Source organism: Lissotriton vulgaris, chromosome 9, assembly GCF_964263255.1.
Source record: "Lissotriton vulgaris chromosome 9, aLisVul1.2, whole genome shotgun sequence".
Classification (NCBI taxonomy): domain Eukaryota; kingdom Metazoa; phylum Chordata; class Amphibia; order Caudata; family Salamandridae; genus Lissotriton; species Lissotriton vulgaris.
Genome location: NC_141697.1, coordinates 1,125,305,825 through 1,125,330,634, shown reverse-complemented (window position 1 = coordinate 1,125,330,634; position 24,810 = coordinate 1,125,305,825). Strand labels below are relative to the sequence as shown.

At 41.3% G+C, this 24,810-nt stretch overlaps 1 protein-coding gene across 2 annotated transcripts in view; it reads left to right on the top strand.

Annotated features, from left to right (window-relative positions):
• The first annotated feature begins 388 nt into the window (after positions 1-388).
• The window catches only part of CACNA2D3 (calcium voltage-gated channel auxiliary subunit alpha2delta 3), a 2,559,454-nt gene continuing 2,535,032 nt past the window's right edge, over positions 389-24,810 (top strand). Inside the window, exons 1-2 of one of the 2 annotated variants that reach the window (XM_086939135.1) lie at positions 389-1,410; positions 2,122-2,203. In XM_086939135.1, coding sequence (XP_086795261.1) covers positions 1,292-1,410; positions 2,122-2,203 — 201 coding nt within the window. In that variant the 5' untranslated portion in view covers positions 389-1,291. The remainder of the gene's footprint in view (positions 1,411-2,121; positions 2,204-24,810) is intronic. The other variant, XM_086939136.1, reaches the window with a different exon arrangement.

The following is a 24,810-nucleotide window of genomic DNA, read 5'->3' as shown; positions in this document are numbered from 1 at the left end:
CAGAAACAAATAATAGGTGATCTAAAAATGGAAAAACCTGTCCAGGCTCCAGGGCTGTGCGTTGTGCCAAAATTCCTAAAGCCCCAGAGTTCTTTCATAGAATAGCTTGTGATCTTCTACACACTCTACCAGGGGGATTCCTCCGAAAGCCCAAATTAATAATTTATTCATGGGCTCAAGTCACTTAGCCTGCATTGATTTACTTATGCTGCATTTCCTTTCATTCATAAGCCTTTAAACTCCGGATCCCTCGGATAGCCGGCTACTGCGGCATTGATATGAAGCAGGCGCGCCTTCGCGAACAAGGAGGACACGCTGCTTACAACTCAATTAGGTCTGAGCGCCTCCTGACCTAAAACAGGCGAGTGCCAGTCTGGTGGGAAGCTGCAGCCTTGTGACAGGCGACCCCCGTCATGTCCTGTCAGCGGGAAAGCCCATGTGTTCTGCCTTGCCTGTGCGCGGCCCGTGCCTGCGCCAAGGGTCGAGTGCATGCCCTACGGATGCCCACAGCTGTTCGCAGCCGCAGCCACGCAGCTCTGCTCGTGCTGCCCCGCGTGAATGGGGGCCGCCCCGGTGGGTGTTGACAGTCCCTCTTGTCATCCCCTCAAGCCACCCAAGGCTGCTGTCAGCTCCTGTGCGGTGCGCAGCTCGCGTTGGCACAGCCCGGGAGGGTGGGAGCCCTCCTCCTCCTCGTCAGCCCCTTCACACTTTGCTCTCCCTCAGTCGGGAAGCACTTCCGCGCGGTCCATCTCCCCGGATCCTGCTCTTCTCGCCTGTCAGCACTTTTCCATTAATGCCTGTTCCTGCTCCAGTGAGCCAGCGCTGCGCGACTTCACGTGTGGGGGGGATGAAGGCTGCAGGAGACCGGCAGCATAAAGGAGACCTCCAGGCAGCTTTCCATTTGTAAAGTGAGCAGTAATTGCGCAAAGACAGCCTACACAGTTGGAATCGATAGAGTCTGCCTTCTTGCTGCTAAGGGCACTCTGGACCAGCAGTGGGTCACCGAAGTAACTACAGTGCACTGCTGACTGCGGAGTTGTGAGGAAGTGCGCGCGTGCCTGCAACAGCGGGGGCCGCGCCGGCTGTTACCAAGGACACAATACTTTTCAAGTCCTCCGAGCTTTCCTACAGCGCCTCTTCCTCTTCCATTCTCCGGAGCATCTTTCCAGGAAGGGCGATGAGTGAGCCTGTGTGATTCCTCCATCCAAGTCTGTCCAAGGAGCTGCACGCCGCCCGCACAGCCGCGCGTTTCTTTTGGGGAGACCCGGGAGCCACCTCGGGGAGAGGCAACATGCCAGGCGCCCCCAGCCCTCGCCGCGCCCTGTGGGGCGTCCTCGCCCTTCTCTGGATTGTCCTCAACACCACCCTGGTGGACGTGGTCGGATCGGAGCAGCAGATACCCTTATCTGTGTAGGTGGCAAGCGTTTGAGTTGGTAGGGGCATTGCAGCCCGCTTGCATTGGCATCCAAAACTTGTGTGGCATGAGTCAAGTTTTTCCTCACTCGCACGCACATACATACACATACAGTCATAGTCTACAATAAAACATATTCTTTATTATGGAATTTAATTAATCTTGACGTAAACATTCATTGGCTGGTTATTTTTCCTCTAATGGCCATACATATATTGTAATTCGTAATAGTTAAATTCCTATTGGCATCTTTGCAGTTTTAAAGTGAATACATGTCACTGGCAGGAGTTTTGCCCCCAGCCTCGTGTGTGTTTGCGTGCCTTTTATCGCATGGCTACTCTAGGTTTGGTCTGGGCCAGGGACACGTGGGCTAGTTGTGTTTGTTTATGGTCATGTCACATTTGACAGACGGCGTGCAATGCACATGGCGCAGTGTATGGGGTCTCCAGCGTGCGCAAAAAGTGGACGCTGTGCTGCGTAAAATGCGCCCGTGTTATTCACAGGGCCATGGTGTGCGGTCCTAACTTTAGACCCACCGGCTTGGACCGACGAGTCCAGCGAGTTGCCTGCTGATGACTTGTTCTGCTGCTAGTTTGTGACGGGACTGTTACATATATTATCTCACTGCTGCTTCAGCGTGTACATGCAGGCGACGACAACATAATGGTGTTTACAAGTGCCATTTCTCTCTGTCTCTCTCCCCCTAGGGTGAAGCTCTGGGCGTCTGCCTTTGGAGGGGAGATCAAATCCATCGCCGCCAAGTACTCTGGCGCCCAGCTCCTGCAGAAGGTAAGCTCGTGGGCCGCGCCGACCGCCGCCTTCATCCCTGAAAGATGGAGGGAGAGTGTTTGTTTCCCAAACAGACGAGCAAATTGAGCAGCAGTCCCCCAGCAGCGGTCCTCGCTCTGAAAACTCCGAGCCACCCTTTCTCGCTGCTCAATGAGCTGAATTTGTTTTATGTCGGTGACATCTGACGAAAAAAAATAAGGGGGAGGGCCGTGTCCGGGGTCGAGGCTCTACTGGCATTGTCCTGGCAGGACCCTGACAGCAGCCCTGCCTCGTGCAAGCTCTCTAAGGTGGAGGCAAGCATGCTGTTTCAGAGAAGAAACAGCTGCTTCTCTGCAGAAAAAAACGCCAACTTCCCCAGAGCGGGATGCGCGCGCCTTCAGCCCGTGCATCGCGCGTGCAGTGCACCGTCTGTGGGAGGCTGTACTATTGTTTGTCAGCTCTGCAGTTTCCACACTGCCATTATTACCCAATCATCGCTGCCCAGTGCTGGGATGTATTACATCATTACAGATAAGGGGAATGAGTGCGGTTATCTCTCTGCTCAGCTGCACAGCCGGGTAATAACCTTGTGAAGCAATGCACAAACTTGAGGGATTGGGCTCAGACTAAATATTGCAGAGAGGTAATGAGGACCGAGAATTGATTCCCGGACATTTTATCGGCAGCTTGTATCTTTTCTGGTTTAAATACAACTCCTTATATTAAAGTTCCGCACCGAGGTCATTTATTTTGCAATGTTTACGGGGAGAGATTACAGTTTGGGGTTTCTCATACAGTGAATTTGAAGCAAGGCTCAAACAACATTTCTGGATGTAAGGCCTTTTTTTATATGTGTTTCAAATGGCGCGAGGAGAACATTTAATGCGACCCGAGTTTGCTTCTGGAAACACTGAAGTGATAACATTGGAATGTTTCCGGCATGTGAGAACCTTACCCTCAGGTGCGAAGAAGACTCCCTGAGTATTGACAAGGTATAGATGGCGCTTTTAGACACTCGAGCTTAGAGAAGCCATAAAGCTTCTAAGAACTAAAACAAAGATCTGTCCATACCTTTTGGTTTCTTTTACCAGTTAGAGCCCAGAGAAATCAGAAAAACTCAAACGCCATCCTTTAATAAGCCGAAAACTAAACAGAGTATATGAATAAACATTATATACATGCAAGATAAAAAATAAAAATTCACAATTTGCTTCGAAATGAAAGTCTAAAAATTATGGACACTTCACAGATATTAGTGTCGAATCTGTTTTTCTTGAGGTTGAGAATGTTTTTAAAAACGAGCCCAGGTGATGCCTAACACGATAACTTTGCAAACTGTATTTTAGTTGAAAAACTTAACTAAACTTTCTACTCGTTTTTCGGCGGGTCAACATGTGTAGCTGTATAACCCACTCGTTAGCAGGAGCAAGGCCTTGAGTACAGTCAGCAAACCGCTACATATGCGTTTATGTCGGTAAAGACATGCCAAGAGTTAACGTTTCCCGCAAGGTGCAGTAATACTCTATTAATTATACATGTTAATAGTCTAGTTATGAAAGAACTGATAGCTCAGGGGCACGCATGTATAATATATGCAAACATCAGCCGTCCCCTGCACAGACCTCAGTGATTGTAAAATGGCTCAAAAACGAGGGAGCCTTATATTTTTAATGGTTTTAGCCTGAAAAGAAAACAAGTTAAGCTAGAACGTGGTGCTTGAACACATTGCCATTGCAGCAAACATTCGGCCCAAGATGATTTAGCTGAAGTATTTATTTTTAAAATATTTCGTATCCTCTGACTTGAGTCAATCACTATATTACAGCAAGTAAAGAAACAGTGGCAGTATGTGTGCAATTCCTCCTTACATCTCCCCCAAATAAGATGCTCCCAGGTCGGACCGGCCTATAGGCCAATCAGGCAGCGCCAGAGGGGCTGGGCTGATAACTCAGTGTGTCAGCCATTTTTTTTAGGCCTGTTTTATGGTCTGATAGGACGGTTTTTGCTGTTGATTTTCCTGATGTTGTCATAAACAATGTCTGTAGCAAACAAAAATGCATATAGTCTGCCATAGCTTGCAAAACACATATACAACGTGTCTTTGCAAGTTCAAAACAGCCCGAATTGTAAATGTGGCTTATTTATTTTAGCTATTTGATTTGCTAATGGTGGCCACTTTTATTTTGGTGCCCTGGCCTGTTTTCTGTCCAAGTCCGACCTTGGATGATACATGTTTTGAATTAATTAAGGAAAGGATTTAATTTGCATGTTTGTTAAGGCTAAACTTTTATTTATAGTCATATTTTTAGATGTCTGGGCATTTTAGTACAATACATGATGCCTATACTCTAGCACACAGAAGACAGTTTGTTGGGTGCTTTTTTACTTTGACAGAAATGCTCTTTTGTTCTGAACCACCACTTCCACACAAGTAAAGCAGCACTTTCTCAGAAATGCCCCCATGTAAAAAAAAAAGTGCAATACCATTTAGTACACATTCTCCATGTTTGTACTGTTTTTCATCTTAAAGTTAAATGTGCCAGAAATATGTCGATTTCCTTCTATTTCGTATTTTTTTCCTGTCAGTTTTCTTGCTTTACTAACATGTAGCTTTTGACTTTTTGTTTCTCCTCGTGCCAAAAGGCCTCACTACCCAGTTGAACAGACCGCTCTTACTTACATGGGACCATTGTTTGACAGTACCATACTCCAGTGAATAAAATACTATACTCTGTTCTGGTGGATGTACTGAGACACTTGCACCAATTTGCAGAATAAAGGGGAATACTATTATGAACTGGGGCAGAAGCATTCTTCCATCGAGTCTACAAAATGGCTGTTTTTATGACACATTCCTTAGTCTAGTACACATACCTAAACAAAAGTACAATATTGCTCTTATGGGAGCTTTTCTCAACCTGGCAGGGAAACAGAATCCGGTTCATTGGATTCCTCCTTTAATAAGAATACTTTCACTTTGTTACTCTGCGAGGGAAGCAGCTAGCTTCTCTCCTGACCCACATAACTCTCCGATTTTCCATTTTACTCAATGTCAGAAAGACAGTCTTTGCCGACCCTCCACAAATGAACAGTGAATTCTAATTGTCTTACAGTCAAGTTTTAGCTTTGTCACTTCCTCATCCTTCTTGTCTTGTTCACTGGGGAGGAGAAGGAACAATACTTTGATAAATTAGTCATCGACAGTCATTTTCTGGCTCATCTTTACCTGTTCAATCCACACAAGTCTAAGCTTTTTATTTTAGGTAATGCTGATGAGACATACTCGTGTATTTTATCTAGTTCTGAAAGGGACTTTTTTGTTATTGTTAAATACTCAAATAGTGTTGAATGACACTGTATGAGATTTTTTTTTGTTTTTTTGCCGAAAACGGTCACCATAGTATTGTTATGCTCTGGGTTTCATTTGCATTGCATTGCATTGTCAGGCACACCGTTGTAGCTGTTTGTGTCTCTGTGAGTCTAAATAATCATACACAGCCGTCACAGAAGAATTGGACACGCATTATTGACCAAATGATTTTGAAATGCATTTAGACAGGACTGCAGCGGGCCACAGACCATTGCTCAAGAGCGCTGTTCCAATTGCCTGATCTTTACCAATTGACTTACACTGTCCTACGCATTAATTGAGTGCTGAAAATGTGACGTTTGTGCTTAATGTAATCTTGTGTATGAAAGACCACGTCAGACGGGTCCTGTACTGCTTTAATTGAGCTGGAGTCAAACAAATCACTCATTCTCACTTAAAACAGTTCTTATACGCAAGCTCAACCAGCAGCAGGGCTACCATTCCTACTGACAGTCTAGAAACAGAGCTGGAATTTAAGATGTTACAGACTACAGGGGGCAGATTTACAAGCCCCTTACGTAATTTTGTGCCGCTGTTCCTTATCAGGTATAATGTATGAACGTTGGGCGTTCCCATGCAGGAAAGCCATGTAAAATTGACACAGTGAAATCTACAAGATTTCACTACGCCACTTCTAGGACTCCACTGCGTCAAAACCTTATACCTGCTTGATGCAGGCGAAGGAGTGATGCAGGAAAATGAGGATAGGCCTCCCATTGCATCGCTGGATTTGCTTTGTGCTTGCGAGACAACTTCAGCAATGCATGACTTTTGCGCCAACAGATTCATCAGAATTTCTGACGCATCTGTCAATCCTTGCGCCAATGTGCACTGAATTATAAATACGACGTGTCCATACTGGCACCTTAACCTCGTAACACTTCTGGACTAGGAGGGCATTCTCAGGGTGGCGCAAGGAAAGTGTTGCATTTCTACAGATGCATCACTTTCTTGTAAATCTGCCCCTACTGAATTTTGCTGAACTTGTTAACTATCACATTTTATCGACAGAAGGTACATTAGTGACAGAAAAGGTTTGTTATTATTATGGTTGTTGGAAGTATGCTATATATACTCCCTGAATTTACTCGGGACATTTCTAAGATTGTGGTACCGCCTGCCTGGTCCCGAGACTCCAGTTAAAGTCCAATCTCCATCATTACTTCAGATGCAAGCCTAAACACAACCTCCCAGTGGTATCCTTGGAAACTTATCTGCATATTAAGATGCATCATTTTTTAAATATACATGTAACAACCAAGTGTGCAATTGTAAAATGCAAAGCAACAAACCAGTGTGCTCAAAATAGATAGTCCTTCTTCAAACATGATGATGCATTTTAGTGAGAAACCATATTGACTATGAATTGTTAGTCTGAACTGCAGAATCGTTGATGTTACATCACCACACTGCAAACAGTGTAATAGAAAATTACCTTGTAGTCTATATGGTGTTTTATATTTGGGTACAATACTTTGATTTGAGCAATACCATTGTTTGTTTTAAAAAGGTAATATTTTCTTTATGACTTGAAGAGCTTCATTTAATGTACTTATAAACTCACTCTCCCTCTCTCTGTCACACTCTCTCTCTTTCTCTCTCTCTCCCCCTCTCTCTCTATCTCTTTAGATAAAATGGCCTCTCAAATAGTGTATTTTTTTGAGGAACATGTCTTATTGAAGCAAAGTTTGTACCAAAAATGGAGCTTTTACAAATATGAGGTCATCCAAAAGTATAAGAATTAATTGTGCATCGCAAAATCATGAGTTTGACTTCTCAAACTGAGTTAATCTTTATCTCTTTGAATGCTCACATTTTCAGAATGATTTTTCTCTCCCTCGATTTGGCACTCTGCAGGTAGTAATTCTTGCCAAAATGCAGGCCATTCTCAATAATGTTCATTGCAGACTGACCTACTTATCCATGGTAAGGTCATAGGTCAATTAAACGGATTAAACCATGAAACCTTTTCAGAAGCCAGCCCTATTCTCATCCTAATCCAGTGGCGTAGCAAGGGTGCCGAGGGCAATGGTATAAGAAAGGGAAATGAGCCATAGTAGAAGGCAACCAGAACCTGGTGTTATTTTCAGTGTGCCAATGACGCCGCGTCACTGCACTTGCTACACTCCTGCCGAAAACTCATAATAAATGACACCAATTACATTATTACTGCATAGCATGATAACTGAAATACAGTTTACAGTACAATTGAATTCTAACTGAGCCACAAAAAGACAATAGGTGCTACATCATTTCTAAGAACTAAAACTGTAATCCAATAGTCATGCATTTTGTTCCATTTTGTAAAATCCAGATTCAAGACATTAAATGTTGCATAAATCACTCTACATGCAAACTGACTGATTGTTGTTAGTTTGCCTTAAAGGGAAGAAATGATGTACACTTGCAATAGTAAGAACACATTTTCTTTGAACACCAGGCCAGACCCTACTTAATGCACCCCAATTGCTCTAGCCCCCCCATTAAAATACCTCTCTAAATAGGTGAAGACGTATGGGCAGATTTACAAGCCCCTTGCGCCTCTTTTACGCCGCCGTTGCATCATTTTTGTGACGCAGCGGCGGCGCAAAAGATGCACCATGGAGCGGGGTATTTACAATGTGACGCATCTGGGTTGTAAAGTCCTGCGCCAGAAGGAGGCGTTCCTGCGCAGGGGGGGGGGGTGTCGTTCCGGCTCAGGAACGCCTCCTAAAAGTGGCTGAGTGAAATCTACAAGATTTCACTCAGTCACTTTTGTGCCCATGCTGTGTCAAAACCCTGCGCCTGCTTGAAGCAGGCATAAGGATTGACGCAGCATTGGACAGATAGGGCCCCCAGAGCATTGCTGGAGTTGTGTTGCGCTTGCGACGCAACTCCAGCAATGCACCGCCTTTATGGCACAGATGCATCACGCATCTTTGCCGTTTTTGCCCGATGGTGCGCCGCATTGTAAATGCGGCGCACCAATGGTGTCGGAGACGTGGCGCATAATAAGTGGCGCATCCCTGCTAATATGCAGAGATGCGCCACTTATTGTAAATCCGCCCCGCAATTTTTAAGCAATTGTTTTTCCTTACCTTGTACTTGCATTTTACATTTATTACTTGGCCCTCTAGTAGATGTATGTACGCAAGGATTGGTGGGTTCCTGTTTTTATTTTTTTAAACTGTACAAGATTGTATACTTTTATGATGACATTTTATCGAATAAAGTACATACTACTACTACTTGGCCCTCTACAAAAAACAAAAATGTTTACCTTTGCAAGAAGTATTCTCAAAGAAGTGCTAAACTAAGAAACAAGAACACCAATGAAATTGGAAACAGGGAGATGTATGTGTGCGATAACTTTTTGAATGTGGCTCAAAGAAATGACAGTAACCACATGCATGCAAACAATCACTCAAAATAAATATCTCCCTAGCTCGAGGCCATAGTATTGACTTGAGGGCAACATTACATACCAATGAATAGCAGACTTATTTTCTAAAACAATCCTTACATGAGATGTTTGGATTATTGTCTACAAGGCTTTTCAGTTCGCAAAATGAGTAAGAATTACATTGTTGTTGTGTAATTGTGTTTCATAAATACTTGTGAAAATAGTGTGTTTTGCCTGACATTAAAATATTGTAGGAAGTACATTTGATCCATCTATAGGCTGTGTGGAACCTTACCAGTCCTTGGCATTTCATACTCCATTGATATTTGAACTCACATTTATTGTTCAGTATCAGATGTCAATTGTGGCTATTAAACCTCTTCTAGATGTTGTAAGACTGTGTCATGTCTTTGTTCATCGAGTAAAATCTAGTTAAACACGTTTAAGTAAGATTATCAGGTCAATTTGTACTTTCATTGAGGAAGCATGAATTCATGCATTAACAATAGTGGAGAGTTTATTATTGGTACAAACTCTGGGAAAACATCCAAGGCTTTACAAATTGAATACAGCAAACAACTATTGATAAAACATCCCAAGGTTACAATTCCCCTTGTGTCATATAGATCCAGTATGGAAAATGGTCCAGTCCAACTTGTGAATTAAAATATGTTTTCTTCATCTTGTTAGGAAATTGTGCTACAGATATATGTTTGAGCCACTTTCTTTATGTAACTCGCCTGCTGGATATATGATGAAGGAAAAAGACAAAACAAAATTCACAGTTTCCTCATCACTTGACTTTTAACAACGTTTCACAGTTAATCGCAATGGTTGCATGCTTTCTGAGTGCCAAGTTTGTTAAACTGATGCTTCAAATAATGTTCCAGTAAATCAAAGCTAGAAAATGCATTAAAAAAGCGAAATAAGATCATGCCAGTGGTGATTTCAGTGGTTGCTTTCATGAAATAGAATTTATAAGGATTCGGTAGGGGTGCAGTTTCCAAAATGCCATTATTGCTATTCTGCCAGTGAACCGATGTGGACTTGAAAGGCACTGAATAAAGGCTCTTCTATTCATTTAACAATGTAGCCCTGATTTTAATAGCAACATTTCCATTGCTTTTTATTATGAACTCTTTCTTGGAACATACCGTTTTCTTTCTATCCAAACTTCATACATTGCACTCTTGTGCCTTGTTTTAACATAATATATTTTATAAGTGGAGTTGCACATTTTAGTTCCTAGATAATAGAAATAAATACATATGTTTTAAGAACTGCCTCCAGTAGACTTATTTTTTAATTAGTATTAGACGACACAGACGGTAAATTAACCTAGAATGTCCTAGTAAAGAAATATTTTAAAGTATTGGCTATAACATCTTTAAAGAGTAGTGAGTATTAGAGTAAACTATTTTGTCCATAAAACGACAATACCTCCCACAAATATACGTAATACAGTCCACAGTAACTCATGCAAATGCTTTGCACTGCTAAACCCCAAATCTAGTGGCTTATTGCTGAGAGAAAAAAAAAATCATACCTAGCAGTCAGCTTTCCACATATATGAATGGCGTATACATTAATGACAACATTGAATTGAAATGCATTGGAATGAGACCTCAGTGCACCATAGATCATGGCTCGTGAGCACTGTACCAAGTTCCTGATCATTAAAATTTGCCTTAACTTGTCCAACAATTTCTTAGAGTGATGAGAACTTGATGTTGATCTGTGATAGTTTTGAAAGGATCTTCAGTCTGAAGGAACTCTAGAAGCATTCCAGACTGCTTTAAATGAGCCAAACCCAATAAACACATGCATTCTCACTTGAAACAGTTCCTCTAAGAAGACTCAAACAGCAGCAAGGCTGCTACGCCCACCGACAGTATGAACATTGAACAGGGATTTACAAGGCTACTTATTAACTACTGTGCCTGTTTATATTTCTATAGACCGAAATTGCATTAGTGGCATGCATGGTATGTGGGTTATTGGAAGTATGGTACATGATCTCCCTGAATTAATTTGGGACCTTCGGAATATTCAAAGGCTGGTTTCCAGGATCGTAGTTCACAGTGAATAACTTTACGCAGTAATTATTTCAGGAATAATCTTTAAAAAACTCAACCTCTCATTTGGTACACTTGGAAATGTAACTGCATACAGTGTTATATCTTTTTGAATCATATCCAAAATATAAATGTTTGGGATAATTATATATAAAGCGTAAGAAAAAAGTAGGCTTAGAACGTGACATAGGTACCTTTGCATTTCATTGATATCCTCGTTTGAGAAATCATTTCTGACTGAGAGGTCATTAGGTTGTGCTAATATGTTCCTAAGTCGCTTCACCACAGCATCACAAGCACATTGTTACCAGGCAGCATTGGGACTTTGCTAGTATAGCATATTATATAGGTTAGGTGTTTTGTATTTAACAGCACAATTTGCCTTTAAAAAGTCTTTGTGCTCCTTACAACTTAGGATGTTGTTCAAAACAATATACCTCAAAAATCTCTAACACATACACACACACGCACACAAATGCACACATATGCATGCACACACATACAAACACTGTAGTTATAATGTCTGGTACATTACTACATTCAAATGGTTAAATAGTCACATAGATATCAGGGCTATGTTATGCTTGGATATTGTGACAAACTAGGTGGGGTGTATGACCATGAGTGCGGTATCTTATAAAACACATATATTCTCCTTGAATGCTCAGCTTTATACAATTCTTTGACGTGACATTTGGCTTTACACATTTACAAGGCCACTGTAAATTACATGGCCTTGATGACATTCTTCATTGAAACATATGCTTGACATTTCTAATAAGGTCATGGATCAATTTAAGAGCCTAATAAACAAAATCTTTTCAGAACATAAAATAATCCTCAACGGAAAGTTCTTGAGAATTTGGGCCAACTACACTATTCATGCTTAACACCGATAACTGTAATACTGTTTACACATGTTTTGTAATCTGCCTTGTGAATAGACCACCCCTTGTGCGGAAATCCATAACAAGATACAGATGCAAATCAACATAGACACATTTGGTCCATCCTGATAAACATTTATTGGAAATCTACCAAGACGCGGATTGATTTCCAGATTAGTATCATTACCACCACATGCATGCGTAAAGCAGCTACAGACACAAAAAATGACACATTTCTGGTATTTCATGGTAGAATATTTTTCATAATGTTAGGCGCATCTCTGTTCTGCTTACAAACACTTCACTGCAGGTTTTTCTACTATAGTTAGGGACGGACACAAATTAAATGCTAGACAAAGTGATGTAATTATATGAGAGTAAGGAAATTTCCTGATTTTAAACTTTTTGTGAACAATAACTAGGATAAGTGTATAAAAGAGCCGGTTATGTGTTTGTGGCCTCATTCGATTAACACTTATAAGAAAGAAATGCACTATTTTTGGAGGCAGTATGCTTTCCTTAACATGCCCTTGCATTTGGCTTTCTTTCTATGGTCATCCACACAACAAAAGTGTGTAATACATGCAGAAAGTGCTAACCCTGGTAATTCAACTACTGTCTACTGGAAACTTTAGTTTTGTCCAGGACCCTAGAGGTCTTCAAGAAGAAGGGAATTGAAAATCACCAAACCCAACAATCAAATTCGTTTTAGGCAGATGTGTTAATCAATTGATTTTCAAAACTTGGCAGAAAACAGAAAAGACACTAGCTAATCACGGATGCAGAAACAACTACCTTGTACGAGAACAGAATGATATAGTATTTGAATGAAGGCCTAAAGAGCACCAAATTAATGTATATTTGAAGGAGAGACCTTCGATAGAGAGCTTAGGATGTTTCGGCATGGATTACTAGTCAAGGATTTAAGTGGAAAAACACGTTTTTATAGCATTCGTGAAATTAATTTTTTTCTAATTAAAGTATTTACATGGAATAACGTAAATTTACACCAAAAAATATAGTTATAAAGTAGTACCTCATGCAGTTCAATGCAAGCACTCGAGTGGAGGCAGAAGGACTCACCTAGACAGCCAATAGCTTTAGGTGAGAGGTACATGCTCCACTGAGCTGGTCGAAGGAAGTCAACGATTCAAAGGCACAAATTAATTAAAAAAAAAAAATTCAACAAAAAAAAAATTGAAAGCCCTCTCTTTATACAATCTATGCAATCCCCATACAATAGGTCTGTTTGACCGCTGCTCTGTCAAAACCCAGGCCTAAAAACGAGTGTGTTGTGACCTTATATGCATAGCCAATACTGCCTTATATTAGTGAAACACAAGAAATGTTGACTGTACTGTCAAGAAAGGGAGACATGAGTTATGCAGCCACTAACTGTGGAGAGTCAAGTATGCCTGCTCTTGTTACTGCTTGTGACATTAATTCTCACGCTATTGCTTGGCCTAGACAGTAATCCTCAGACTGCTGTCTCATTGCCTTGATTTGCCTGTAGCTCAGCGTGGACGTGAAGGGCGGGAGCTTGAGAAGATGATGCACAGCCTTTGTGCTGACTCAGCAGCTTTGCTATCACTTTATTGAGCTCTACGCTCATTGTGTGAATGTGTTAGAGGACTTACTGTCCTTCAGGTATAGGCTGACGGCTTGAACTCTTTGGCTCTGCATGACCATTTTTAATCAACACATTGCAGATAGCACGAAACAAAAGTCAATAATTCCCACGTCTCTATTAAGTTAAAGATAAAAGACAAGATAGAATTATAGGAGGGTGAGGAGGGCACATCCTGCTCCACTCAGTGACTGAGAATGAGTTTTCACTTAAATGGACAGAAGAGGTACAGGTTTCAAATTCGTGCCAAATTAATTATAAACTGCTCCATGGAATTCTGCCTTTCCTCATGAAAAGGAATCAGTAAACACCTGTAAATCATGCATTTTGCCGCATCCTCTTTTGCTACGAGGATATGTGTTTCCTAGGGGTTGTGTGAAATTTGAGTAATTTATTTGTGCATAGTTATGCGAAATTCTGTGAAGTGCGAAAATGCTATTTAGGGCTGTAATATAGTGCAAAAGGCAACAGTGTATCCATTTTGGATGCGTGGTAGCATTTCACATCGCGAGCAAGCTCTGTGCTTGTGGGTTGGTTCCATGCTTCGACGCTAAAATTCTACGGTGAATTCGGCGTAATTACGCATGAGGTAAAATGGCATAATGTCAGTAATTTCCCGTAATGCCAAATTCCAGGAATTACTTGAGATTATGCTGGTATAACAGAAATGTGACTCTTGCCTGGTATTTTCACATGCTGTAATTCATTTTGTTGAAGGGGCAGTGCACCATAAGGACCAACATTTGTCATATTTTGAACCACAGCAGGAATAAACAAAATACACAATTTCTGCCGCATTTGTAAGGGCTTTCTTAAAACCCCTATTTCCTGGGATATAATTATCACAAATTCAGCTGGTGAAGTGGCACTGTAGTTCTGGGGTTTGAAGGGTCTACTACTCCCCCGTTATAACTGATTTCACTAAGAAACGCCCCTGGAACCCTTGCTCTGTCACTACTATTCCCTCAAAACTGACCTTACTCTTAAGGTCTCACTGACACATTATAGGTTACATATAGCACTAAGAGAGGCATCTATCTTCTCCATATGCTCGATTGGAACGATCTTTCACCATGCAAGACTTTCAGTGGCAAAACTGCTATGGGACATTGACCGTCACTGCTGGGAGAACCTGTAAACAGCATTAGGATACTTTATCGATTAGGTTTCAAGCAGCAGGTGAGATAATGGCTTTGCAACCTTACTCTGGGCCTCTTAGCAGGAGGGGAAACGGGGTGTAAAAGGACCATTTTACACAATTATATTGCTGTTTTGCACACATGGCTTTACTGGCATTTAAAACAAGACGGTTGACAGGAGAGAGGAGATTGTAATGTAAGCTTATCATAGTTTATTTTCAGTGTCTACAGCTTTTTGGTTTATATATATATTATTTATGGTTGGTGTGGCACTCTGGTTTGAGAAAGGCAGAATGTCTCTGAAATGCATCATCACTTATCGATGGTGTGAATCGATCTGCCGGACTGCCAGTGTTTTCTTCCTCACATAGGTGTGGGAAGTTGTTCTAAAAAAAAAAACACTAAAATTCACCAGTTATAGTTAACTGAAGTAACTATAACTTGCACAATTGCCATGCACAGTGGTGTCATTAACGATGTCCTTTCAGATTTCATCAATGATGTTATCAATGAAATCATATACTATGTCATGAGTGATGTACCTTGTAAGGTCATGAGCAGTGCGTGGCTAGTGCACAGGTACTTCATTGAATTAAAGCTATCTATTTTCAATGTTTTTTTTAGCTTAAAATAGTATTTTACCTGACATTTTCACTTAATATAACACCACTTTAACCTTTGTTTTTGTTCAAAGAAGTTTAAAAAAGAAAAGTATTACAATTCCTGTGAATTTCTAGTTATTTTTAATGTGAAATAGGATTTTATTACCATACCTAACTATCTCAACCACCCACAGGTCACAGCCTTTGGCCATACACGGCCTAGGGTTGGGTGCAGGGTCAGGCATGCAATTTTCGATGTGAAATTGCATGAGAAAAAGCGTGTTTTGGGATCCCCCCTTTTTCTTGGCACCTGGTTGATGGATCACACTGAAATGTTCCAGGAAGAAGCTGAGGCGGATGAACCTTTTTTTGTGAAGGTTTTGTGAAAATTCATCAAATGGCACCTGCTGGACTTGGTCCTTTCTGCCAGGTCATCACCAAACCTTTTGCCTTCACTCCTCCAATTTTTACTGAACTAATTTTTGATGGCCTAGGGACTCTGTGCACTTTACAGCTTCTAACCAGTGCAAAAGTGCTTGTGCTCCCTCACCTTAAAACATGATAGAATTGGCTTCTATACAATTGGCATATTTATTTTGCTTCTAAATTACCTAGTAAAGTGGTTTTATCTGTGCCCAGGGCCTGCAAATCACATGCTAGCAGTGGGCCTTCAGCACTGATTGTGCCACCCACTTAACTAGCCTTTTAAACATATTTCAGGTCTGCCATTGCAGTTTGTGTGTGTGCAGTATTAAGCTGCCATTTCAACCTGGCAAAATAAAACTTTTGCCATGCCCAAATCCTTCCATTTTAATATATATAAATCACCCCTATGGTAGACTCTGGACATCCCAGAGGGAGGGCAGGATGCAGTGAATTTAAAAACTTGGACATGTACCTTTACGTTTCACTAGTCCTGGTAGCGAAAAATCCTTACATTTGTTTTTTACTACTGCAAGGCCTACCTATCCCATAAGATAGCATTGGAGTTACTTTATTATATTCAATAAGATGTAACTTTCAATTGGGACCAGTTAGTCTGGTCGAGTTTGGTTTCTAAAGAAGTGTAAACAAAAAGCCCTCTTTAATGATGAAGTTGGATTTTTAATCACAGTTCTATACATGCACTTTTAAAAAGTTAGCATTTTCTTGTCCTGGTCATTTGGGACCTGTAGCCTGATCCTGGGTCTCATCACTAGGTGTAGCTGGCAGTTGGTCTCTTGTATTGCTCCTAGACTGCGAGACAAAGAAAAGAAAGGTGTTGGCCAGCTCTGATTTAACCAGGGGGAGAAGCTGTCACCTACCAAAATTGCAAATCACAAGGGAATTGTCTGAGTGCTCTCAAAAAGGGCTTGGCCCTAGGCTATTGAGACTCTAAATACAATGGGGCTAGTACAGGGAGTAAGGGGATGCTGACACATCAGCGGGCTTGAAACCTCTAGAAGCTTCTACCACTTAAAAGGAAGGGTACAGTATAAATATTGGACCCCAGACACCAACTCCTCAGTACACTTCTGGACCTGTGGATACTCTGCCAGGAAAAAGGACTGCCGTACTGCTGAACAGACTACCACTCTGCTGGACTGCTGCTCTGAAGTACTATTGCCTTACTGTGCTGCTCTGCAGCCCTCATGTCTCAATGAGAAGGACTGGACCTGCATCTATTTTACCCAGGATGCCAAAGTGACTCCAGGGGCTATTTGGCTGGCATCCTGACTAGAGACTTAGGGACAGAAGTCTACAACAAGCTTGCCATCTGTGAGTCCTACCCACCCAAGTGGTGTCAACCCATTCCTCGACCCTTGGAATTGGGCGTGAAGGTGATCTACCAGCCAATTTGTGGATCAAGCAGAACCTATGCATCTCCTCTGTTCTGCAATTCTGAGCAGAATCGAAGGTTCGCCTCTGTGCAAGGGTTCTACCAGCAGAAGGACTCCCCATGGACCTCACAGCTCGCATCTGAACTGTCACTGTGTGAAGCTTCACTGATGCAGGCCCGTGTCATCACCAATCTCTCGTTGATGGCAGCCTCGACACTGACTCAGATTCTTGCATTGCAGCCTCATAGCTCTTTCCGAACCAACACTTGGCCTCAGCTGTGCAGTGCATCTTTGAGGCTGGATTTTGAATCAGAGGCCCTCATCAATGGGATCGTAAATGGTGACTCAGTACTTCACAAAACAGCTCCCTAGCTCCTCAGAACCAACCCATCTCCTTGGCTGCATGATGCATCCTTGATGCAGGACCTCGCAACTCTCCTCAACCAGGATTTAAGGTACTTTTGTTCAGCAGGCCTACCCGGCAGAGCTTCAGGCATTTCACCATGAGGCTAGAGGGGTTGCAGCTGTGGGGGCTGATTTTGTTACTGCTGGCTGGTTGTGTTACTGGTGGCTGGTTTTGCAGCAGAGGGGCAATGTAGGCACCCAGTAACAAAAGTAGCAGTGCTTCACACCTGCAGCCCTCCAGGGGATGGTGTTTTGTCAAAATTGCCAAGGCTGCTTTGGGTTTTCAGTCTGGCCCTGCTACCTGGGTCCTTTTAGTCGGCCCAAGCTCAATCAAGGTCAGACTGAACTTGTGACTTGTTCCTGGTCCGGAGAGACCAGATATCCACAGTTGGCACTTTGAGCTGTTTGGTGCTATTTTCACTGACACCTTTAAAATTACATATCTATCTCTGGTTCTAATTGATGGATTATTGTCATTTTTGTCTTTTCGGTCTTGCTTTATTTATTAAAATGTACTCTATTATTCTAATATGGCATGGGATCCTTTTTGAGGTGTATTTTCACTTTACTGTTTGAAGTGTTGCAAAAATACTTTACACAGTGTATCTAAGTTAAGCCTGACTGGCCTGTGACAAGCTACCAGAGGGTTGAGTACAGGTTAATTTAGGGTTTGCTAGTGACTTCACCCTGACAGGATTGTGGTCCCTGCCTGAGTAGGATTTCACCTACCTGAACCAGTAACCCAATTCCTCACACTGCCAAAGTTATAAGCAAAACAAAAAATCAATTTCTTTTGTAAACTCAGTCCAGACGATAACACTATATTATATGTATATAAGAACTACACTTTAAGTCATAGAGTGCCACACAAAGTATGCAAAAAAGAAGCAGAGAACTCTGGGTAGTTCTCAAGTTCTGGTGAAGAGCAGCTCCTGGACAGAGCACCCTACAACACCAGCACCACTCTGAATGTGCTCACCTTCTATCAAAAAGTTTAAGCATAGGATTAGCACAGTGCCATCCACACTGAGATAGAAGTCTTTCATAATTTCTATAGTAAAGTCTTTAAACATAGGGTTAGGACAGTGGTATGCATGCCGAGCTGTAAAATGACAAACGTTTTTTACCACCCCAGGCACAGAATTACTGCTTTCGATTGGTAAAATACTATCCAAGCCAACCTGAAATGAATAAAAGCAACCCCTGACACGTGTTTCGCTCTCATTGTAGCTCTTCAGAGAGGTTTAGCTATGTACGGACACAAGTGAGCTCCCAGTATAAGTCAAATCAATACCCTTTCAGACACAGAGTGCTCAATAAATTATGCAAAAAAGAAGCAGAGACCTCTGGGAAGTTCCCAAGTTTAGGTGGAGAACAGCTCCTGTTTAGGTTGCTTAGGCCAAGATCAAGTCTTGGATTTTTTTCCACAGGGAGGAAAAGAGTGGTGTTTAATTTTAATAAGCAAAGTATGGGTGGGATGGTGGAGCTCTAGTAGTGGCAATTTTAAATAACCCCAGAATAGAGTTTTCTGGAACATTTGTGCCCTTAAGTAAGTAAACTGTAGAAACAAATGTGAGGGGGGCGGCATATGAACCTAGGAGGGATAGATCAGTGCCCTCTATAAACCGCTACTGGAGTAATGCTATATCTTTTGCCACCCAACCACAGGGAATGAGTGCCTAACTAGTCTTTGAAGAATACAATAAGGAGGGAAAATGTCTGCTACTGCCGTCCTGAGAAAGGAATGAGGCCTGGATTTCCACACACTCTTGTATCCCAGCATTTAAAGGGCTTGTTTCACAAAGGTAAGCTTATACTTCTGTAGTAGTAGTTTCCTACTGTTCAGTATTCACAAACTCGGCACTCATAAAGTGTGCAGAGGCATAATACTCTGCGCGTAGCTTGTGAATATCGAAAAGCAGTACACTTACAGATAAGTGTAAGTTTACCTTTGTGTATAAGGCCTTCAGTGATTGATCAAGTTGAGTAGGACTCTTGAGCCGCGGCTGGTGGTGGGAGTACCGGCCGGGCGACGACGTGGGGAGGGAGAGGGGCAGGGTGGGGGGTAGTAATGTATGGATTATGGAGTTTCACAGGTAAGTACACATATAAATAAATAAAACAAATTTTGTTGCGCGCACTGCATCGCATTTGGTGATGCAGTGCACGCAACGAAATTCGCAGTCCCAAGTAATTAAATCACAACAGAAAGCATCTTTGCAAAAGGACTTGCTGTCTAGTTGAGGCTGGACTTTGCTGGCCACTAGCTGAAGAGAGTTGAGCACCCTCTCACTAATCTGTGTCATTGCACTCTTGACATTTAGGCATGACTACGAGAAAGATATTTTGCAATCTCAGCAGTTTGTACTTAGAAGATTTATTCAACCTCTGAAGGACAGAGACAAGATGTCGCGGTGATCCAACCAAGATGCAACCTCAATGATCAAGATTTCCTTGGTCGTCCTGCAGTGAAGTTTAAAGTCGCTTTTTTAAAATTCCTTTTTATTGTTCACACCAGAGAAGAGAGCATCGCTTTACAGAAACGAAAACATACATTATCGCAATATTCATAAATACAGGAGTTCATATACCTAATAGCAAATACATAATTTTACCATGAGGGAGAAAAGAGAGTTTTGTAATTGAGCTTATGTCTGCCTCTTATCCTGTCTTAAAAAGTATAATATTTAATTCAAGTTATTTATCTTGACACAAAGACATATACGATTAACAAAGGGTTTATATGATTAAATAAATGCGTGGTTCTTCTGCGAAACCGGATTAATTTGCTCCCCGTCATTATTTTATCTATTGCTATTATGTCGCTCCCACCCCGCCATTCCATTTCGCAATGCTAGACCATACTTCTTCCCCCCGTGTTCTGGCTTTCCTCCCTCTACATGCATATAGGGCTGCCTCTTGTTTCCAAACCCCCAGTAATCTAGTTAACCACATCTGAAAGGTGGGAGACTCCTTATCCTTTCATCTAGCGGCCAGCATTATACGGTAAATAGCTGAGCCCAAGAATACATAATATTCTTGTTCTTTGTTACACCTAAGAGAGCTATAGTGCCTCAGGACTGTCAGTGTAGTAGTTAGCTCCAAGTCCCTTCCAAATATCAATCCCCAGAAGCTCGAGATCCCTTTTTTTAGAATAATTAGTTCACTACAATCAGAGAACATATGTGTCAATGTAGCCGGACACACACCGCATCTAGGGCATAGGTTGTCCTCTCTTTTCCCCCATAGAAAAAGTTTTGCCGGTGTAAAGTACAGGTTAAATATAGATTTATACAGTTGTGCTTTCAGATTGGAAGCAAACAAGACTTCCGCTGATAGTTCTAAACTCCTCAAGATATCTGCGTCTGAGTTGTTTAGTTTAGTTACCCAAGATACCTCATGCCTTTCTAAATCATCCGGCATCTCTGCCAATAATAGGTTATCCCCAAATCTAAATCACGCAGTTCTAATTAGCTCCATCAAGGGGATAGTCCCAATCATAATACTTGGTCTATATGCAGAAAGAATACTCCTGACCTGTGTAAATGTAAAAAGCTCGTTAGGGTGTATCCCATACTCCTGTTGCAGATCCCTAAAATGCGGGTGCTGGTGGCCACCATAAAAATCTTCAACTGTGGCTATACCCTTACTATCCCATTCCTGCCCCATGATGTCATAAGTATCCTTTGAGAAGAGTGATCCGCGCCATAAGGGGGTATACTGTGTAACTCTAGGGATCCCGTTCAAATTTATGGGGAAGTTTGAAGTTCCAGTGACATAGTAGAAACAAGCTATCTGCCCTCATGAAACCCTTCTGGGCCAAAGCTTCCAGTCTTGCACATCTAGAGGATTTCAAGCTTCAGACCAGTGACTAAGTTCAAGTTTAGACAATGCAAGTGGGTGAAGGTGGTAAGGTAACCAAGAAATGAGGGGACTTTAGCAGACTGTGATTTTAAAGGTTGTTCTTTGGAGCTCTGGCATCAAAACCAAGGCTTTAATGGAAAGCCAAATCAAACTTATCCAGACAGATGGAGCTCTCCTGAATACCAATTCCAATATTTTCTCGCTTTCATATGCACTGACAATATGAAAATACAACCAAGTAATCTCCTACATGAAGTAACATCCACTGAAATATATTTCATGTTGGAGATGCTCAGAGCCTTTTGTATCATAACTTGAAGCATAAATTGGACCCTGAATTCAGTGCACCAGGAGCCACACGGAGAACCCGCTGACCACAGCATTCTGCCTTGTCCAGCCAGAAGATTATGAATTTCTTCTGAGAGGCTAAATCCAAAAGGAAAATCTTTGCCTGTATGGAACCTTTAAGGTTTATCCGATCTGTGCCACATATCAGTATACCTGAAAAGGCACCTAGTACTTGTCCACACACACCCCTTATTATAGCATTGACAGTGGCTTTACAATTGTTTCTTATCAGTGCTTTTTAACAATTGCTTAAAACATTTCATAATGTCTGATTTATGTGTCCAATTGTTTTTGTGATGTTAATTAAAGCTTGACTATTTTTACTAGATTGATTTTGGAATTTGACTTTAATGTCTTGATGTTTGGCACTGCTTAACTCATTTACTTCAATTTTCTCAGTGAGAGGACTGTTGCTCGGAGCCACAGCTAGAAGGGGTTAACCCAGGGCTCATCACTGAAACGTATTTTGCTTATCAAGACACTGGATCACTAGCTTTGCGGGAGTTCACACCTTGCCCTCCCCCAAGTTAATAATTTAGCATCTTACGCCTGCTATTTGAACCGATAAAAAGCTAAAATGGGATGTTCAGGGGTTTTGTAAATGGTTCTTGGAAAAGCGTATGTTTTACTGGACATTATGGTATATACATTTTTAAAATAAAATCTTCATTCAGTAGAGATTTTTCGTAGAGTCAATGTAAGGAGCATCTATACTGAAAGTGCATGCACATTACACAGAGAAGATACCACCAGCTGAATGAAATGCCTCTGTGGTTCTTGCAAGTCATTGAGAGATATTTGTCTTAGGCATAAAACCCCTTTGCTAACTTAGCACTACTTTCAGATAGTGGCTTTATTTTGATATTTTGCTTGGCGCCATTTAAGCTGAAGGACATTTCAGGGTGAACATTTGGGGACCTTCATCTTTCAAAAATATCTTGATTCTTTGTTAAAAAAAAAACAAACTCGATTCAGGCTGCAGGTGAAGAGTGATATGTAGAAGATGGTAGTTTTGAATGTATAGAAAATGCCAAGCAGAACATCATAACACAGACTATCATCTGACAAAACATTGTCCTAAATATCGGTCACAAAATTATCGGCACATTAGAGGTAATAACAAATGTATACCCACTCGGACACAGTGGTGCTTCTTTGTAAACGATCATGCAATTTAAACAACTAAAATTATACCACTCGGTGCCTATAAATTGAAAATATTGGATGCATTGTTGAACCCTTGCATACTGCTCAAAGCAGGATCAACGATGCATGGTTGTATTAATGGCATGAAATAAACTGTTACTTTGATTCCATCTGCTTGATTCTGTCCAACGATTTACACGAGTGCACTGACCTGTGGTCTGGGTGCATTCGCATGTCAACAATGCTTTCATTATTGGGTTCAATATATACATTTCTCACAAAATGCATGAGATGACACTAATTGCAATGACTAATGCTGGCATCAAGTATTTATTTATAATCCAATAGGAGGCTAGATTCTCCTCATTATAATAAGTTATAATATGTGAACACGCATGCAGGTGCTATATTCAGTTAATATTGACCATTGTGCCCGTTGCTGTGGAAATTATGTATGTTTGATATCCATAAAACATGTATCTCATTTATCAAAAGAATGTTTTTGACATTTGTATACGTTCCTTTAACGTATCACAGGCCTAGTTCCACGGTGCACTCCAGCGCTTTGCATTAAGAATTTGATTCTAGGAGCATCTCAAACAAGAGGTGCTGTCCAGAAAAAAAGTATGTTGTGTGGGGTGGAGGGTGAGGCCAGATTTTAGAAGCTATGTGATAAGGGGGATCCATTGCTAGAAATCACAAGGGTTAGTTGTTTATTTACTCATTTTAATCACAAATATTCATAATATTTAATCACAAATATTCATAATTCATGGTACATTAAATAAAAGGAGTTGTCAATGATTAAACCATATATTTAAACAAGTTCTTTTCTTATTAACCAGCATTTGCACCTGCTTTTTATGCCCCAGGGCAGGTGCAGGTTCACTGCTGCGCTAAGGGCAGCACGTTCACTGTGGTAGGGTGCACTCACCTGGTCTGCACTTAGCACATCCAGTTAAAGCTGCACCACTGCACAGTCGAGGACAGTGCACCCTATCTATCACATACCCAGGTCAGCAATTTAGCCACCAGTCCATGCTTTTTTAAATACCATCAGTGTGAGTGTTGTTCCCATAAATTTACCAAGTAAGGTATTCTAAGAATATATGTTAATACTAGTTCCTGTAATTCTAATTTGTCTTCGATTTTTTCTACCCATTCAAAGCAATGAGTAATGCCTTTCTTAATCAGACTAGAACCATTTAACGCTAGACTTGAGTTTCCATGCACATGATGTATGAACAAAATAATCACTTTGCATGTGATATTAAACGTGAGCATGTTCTTTCGCCCGATATCTCCATGAAGTGTACTTATTTCAGTAAGTTTTTAATAAATTATCATCAGTGCTTTAAATGAAGAGATCTTCCACTGAAGGATCTAGCAGGCAAATAAACCTCTCGAAAGGAAATTAATGCTAATGTCCTCATTTAATGCATTTATGGTCGCCTGTTTTCTCATCCTGTATTGGAAAATGCCAACATTTCAAGGTTAACAGTGCTGGTCTCCATGCAAATTACCTTAGCAGTAGAGGTAAGAGATTCATGAATAGATGCAAGGTTGTTAAGCTTAGCTTATTGTGATTAACCTTATGCAAAGCAACTGCTAATCAATAGTCAACATTTGCATATGTCACTACAGTTATAGATGCCAAGCTCTTTTAGTACACAACACAGTAATATTGCATTACAAAAAGGAGCATTATATATCTGTGGTCAGCTATGCAATAATGGTAGCTTGTTATATTCGCCTACGTCTTACAAGCAAAAATGCATGTAAGCAATGGTACACGTGGTTCAACTTGAAATATGTAACTTGCTTTATGCTATAGATTACCAGTGGTGCAGAATATCTGATCTGAAGATGCTGCACTAACTGCGATATCAGTGTTGGAACTGGCCCTTTTTGCAGGGTTATCCCCAAACTTTTTGCCTTCCTCCTGTATTTTTCTGACTTGCGA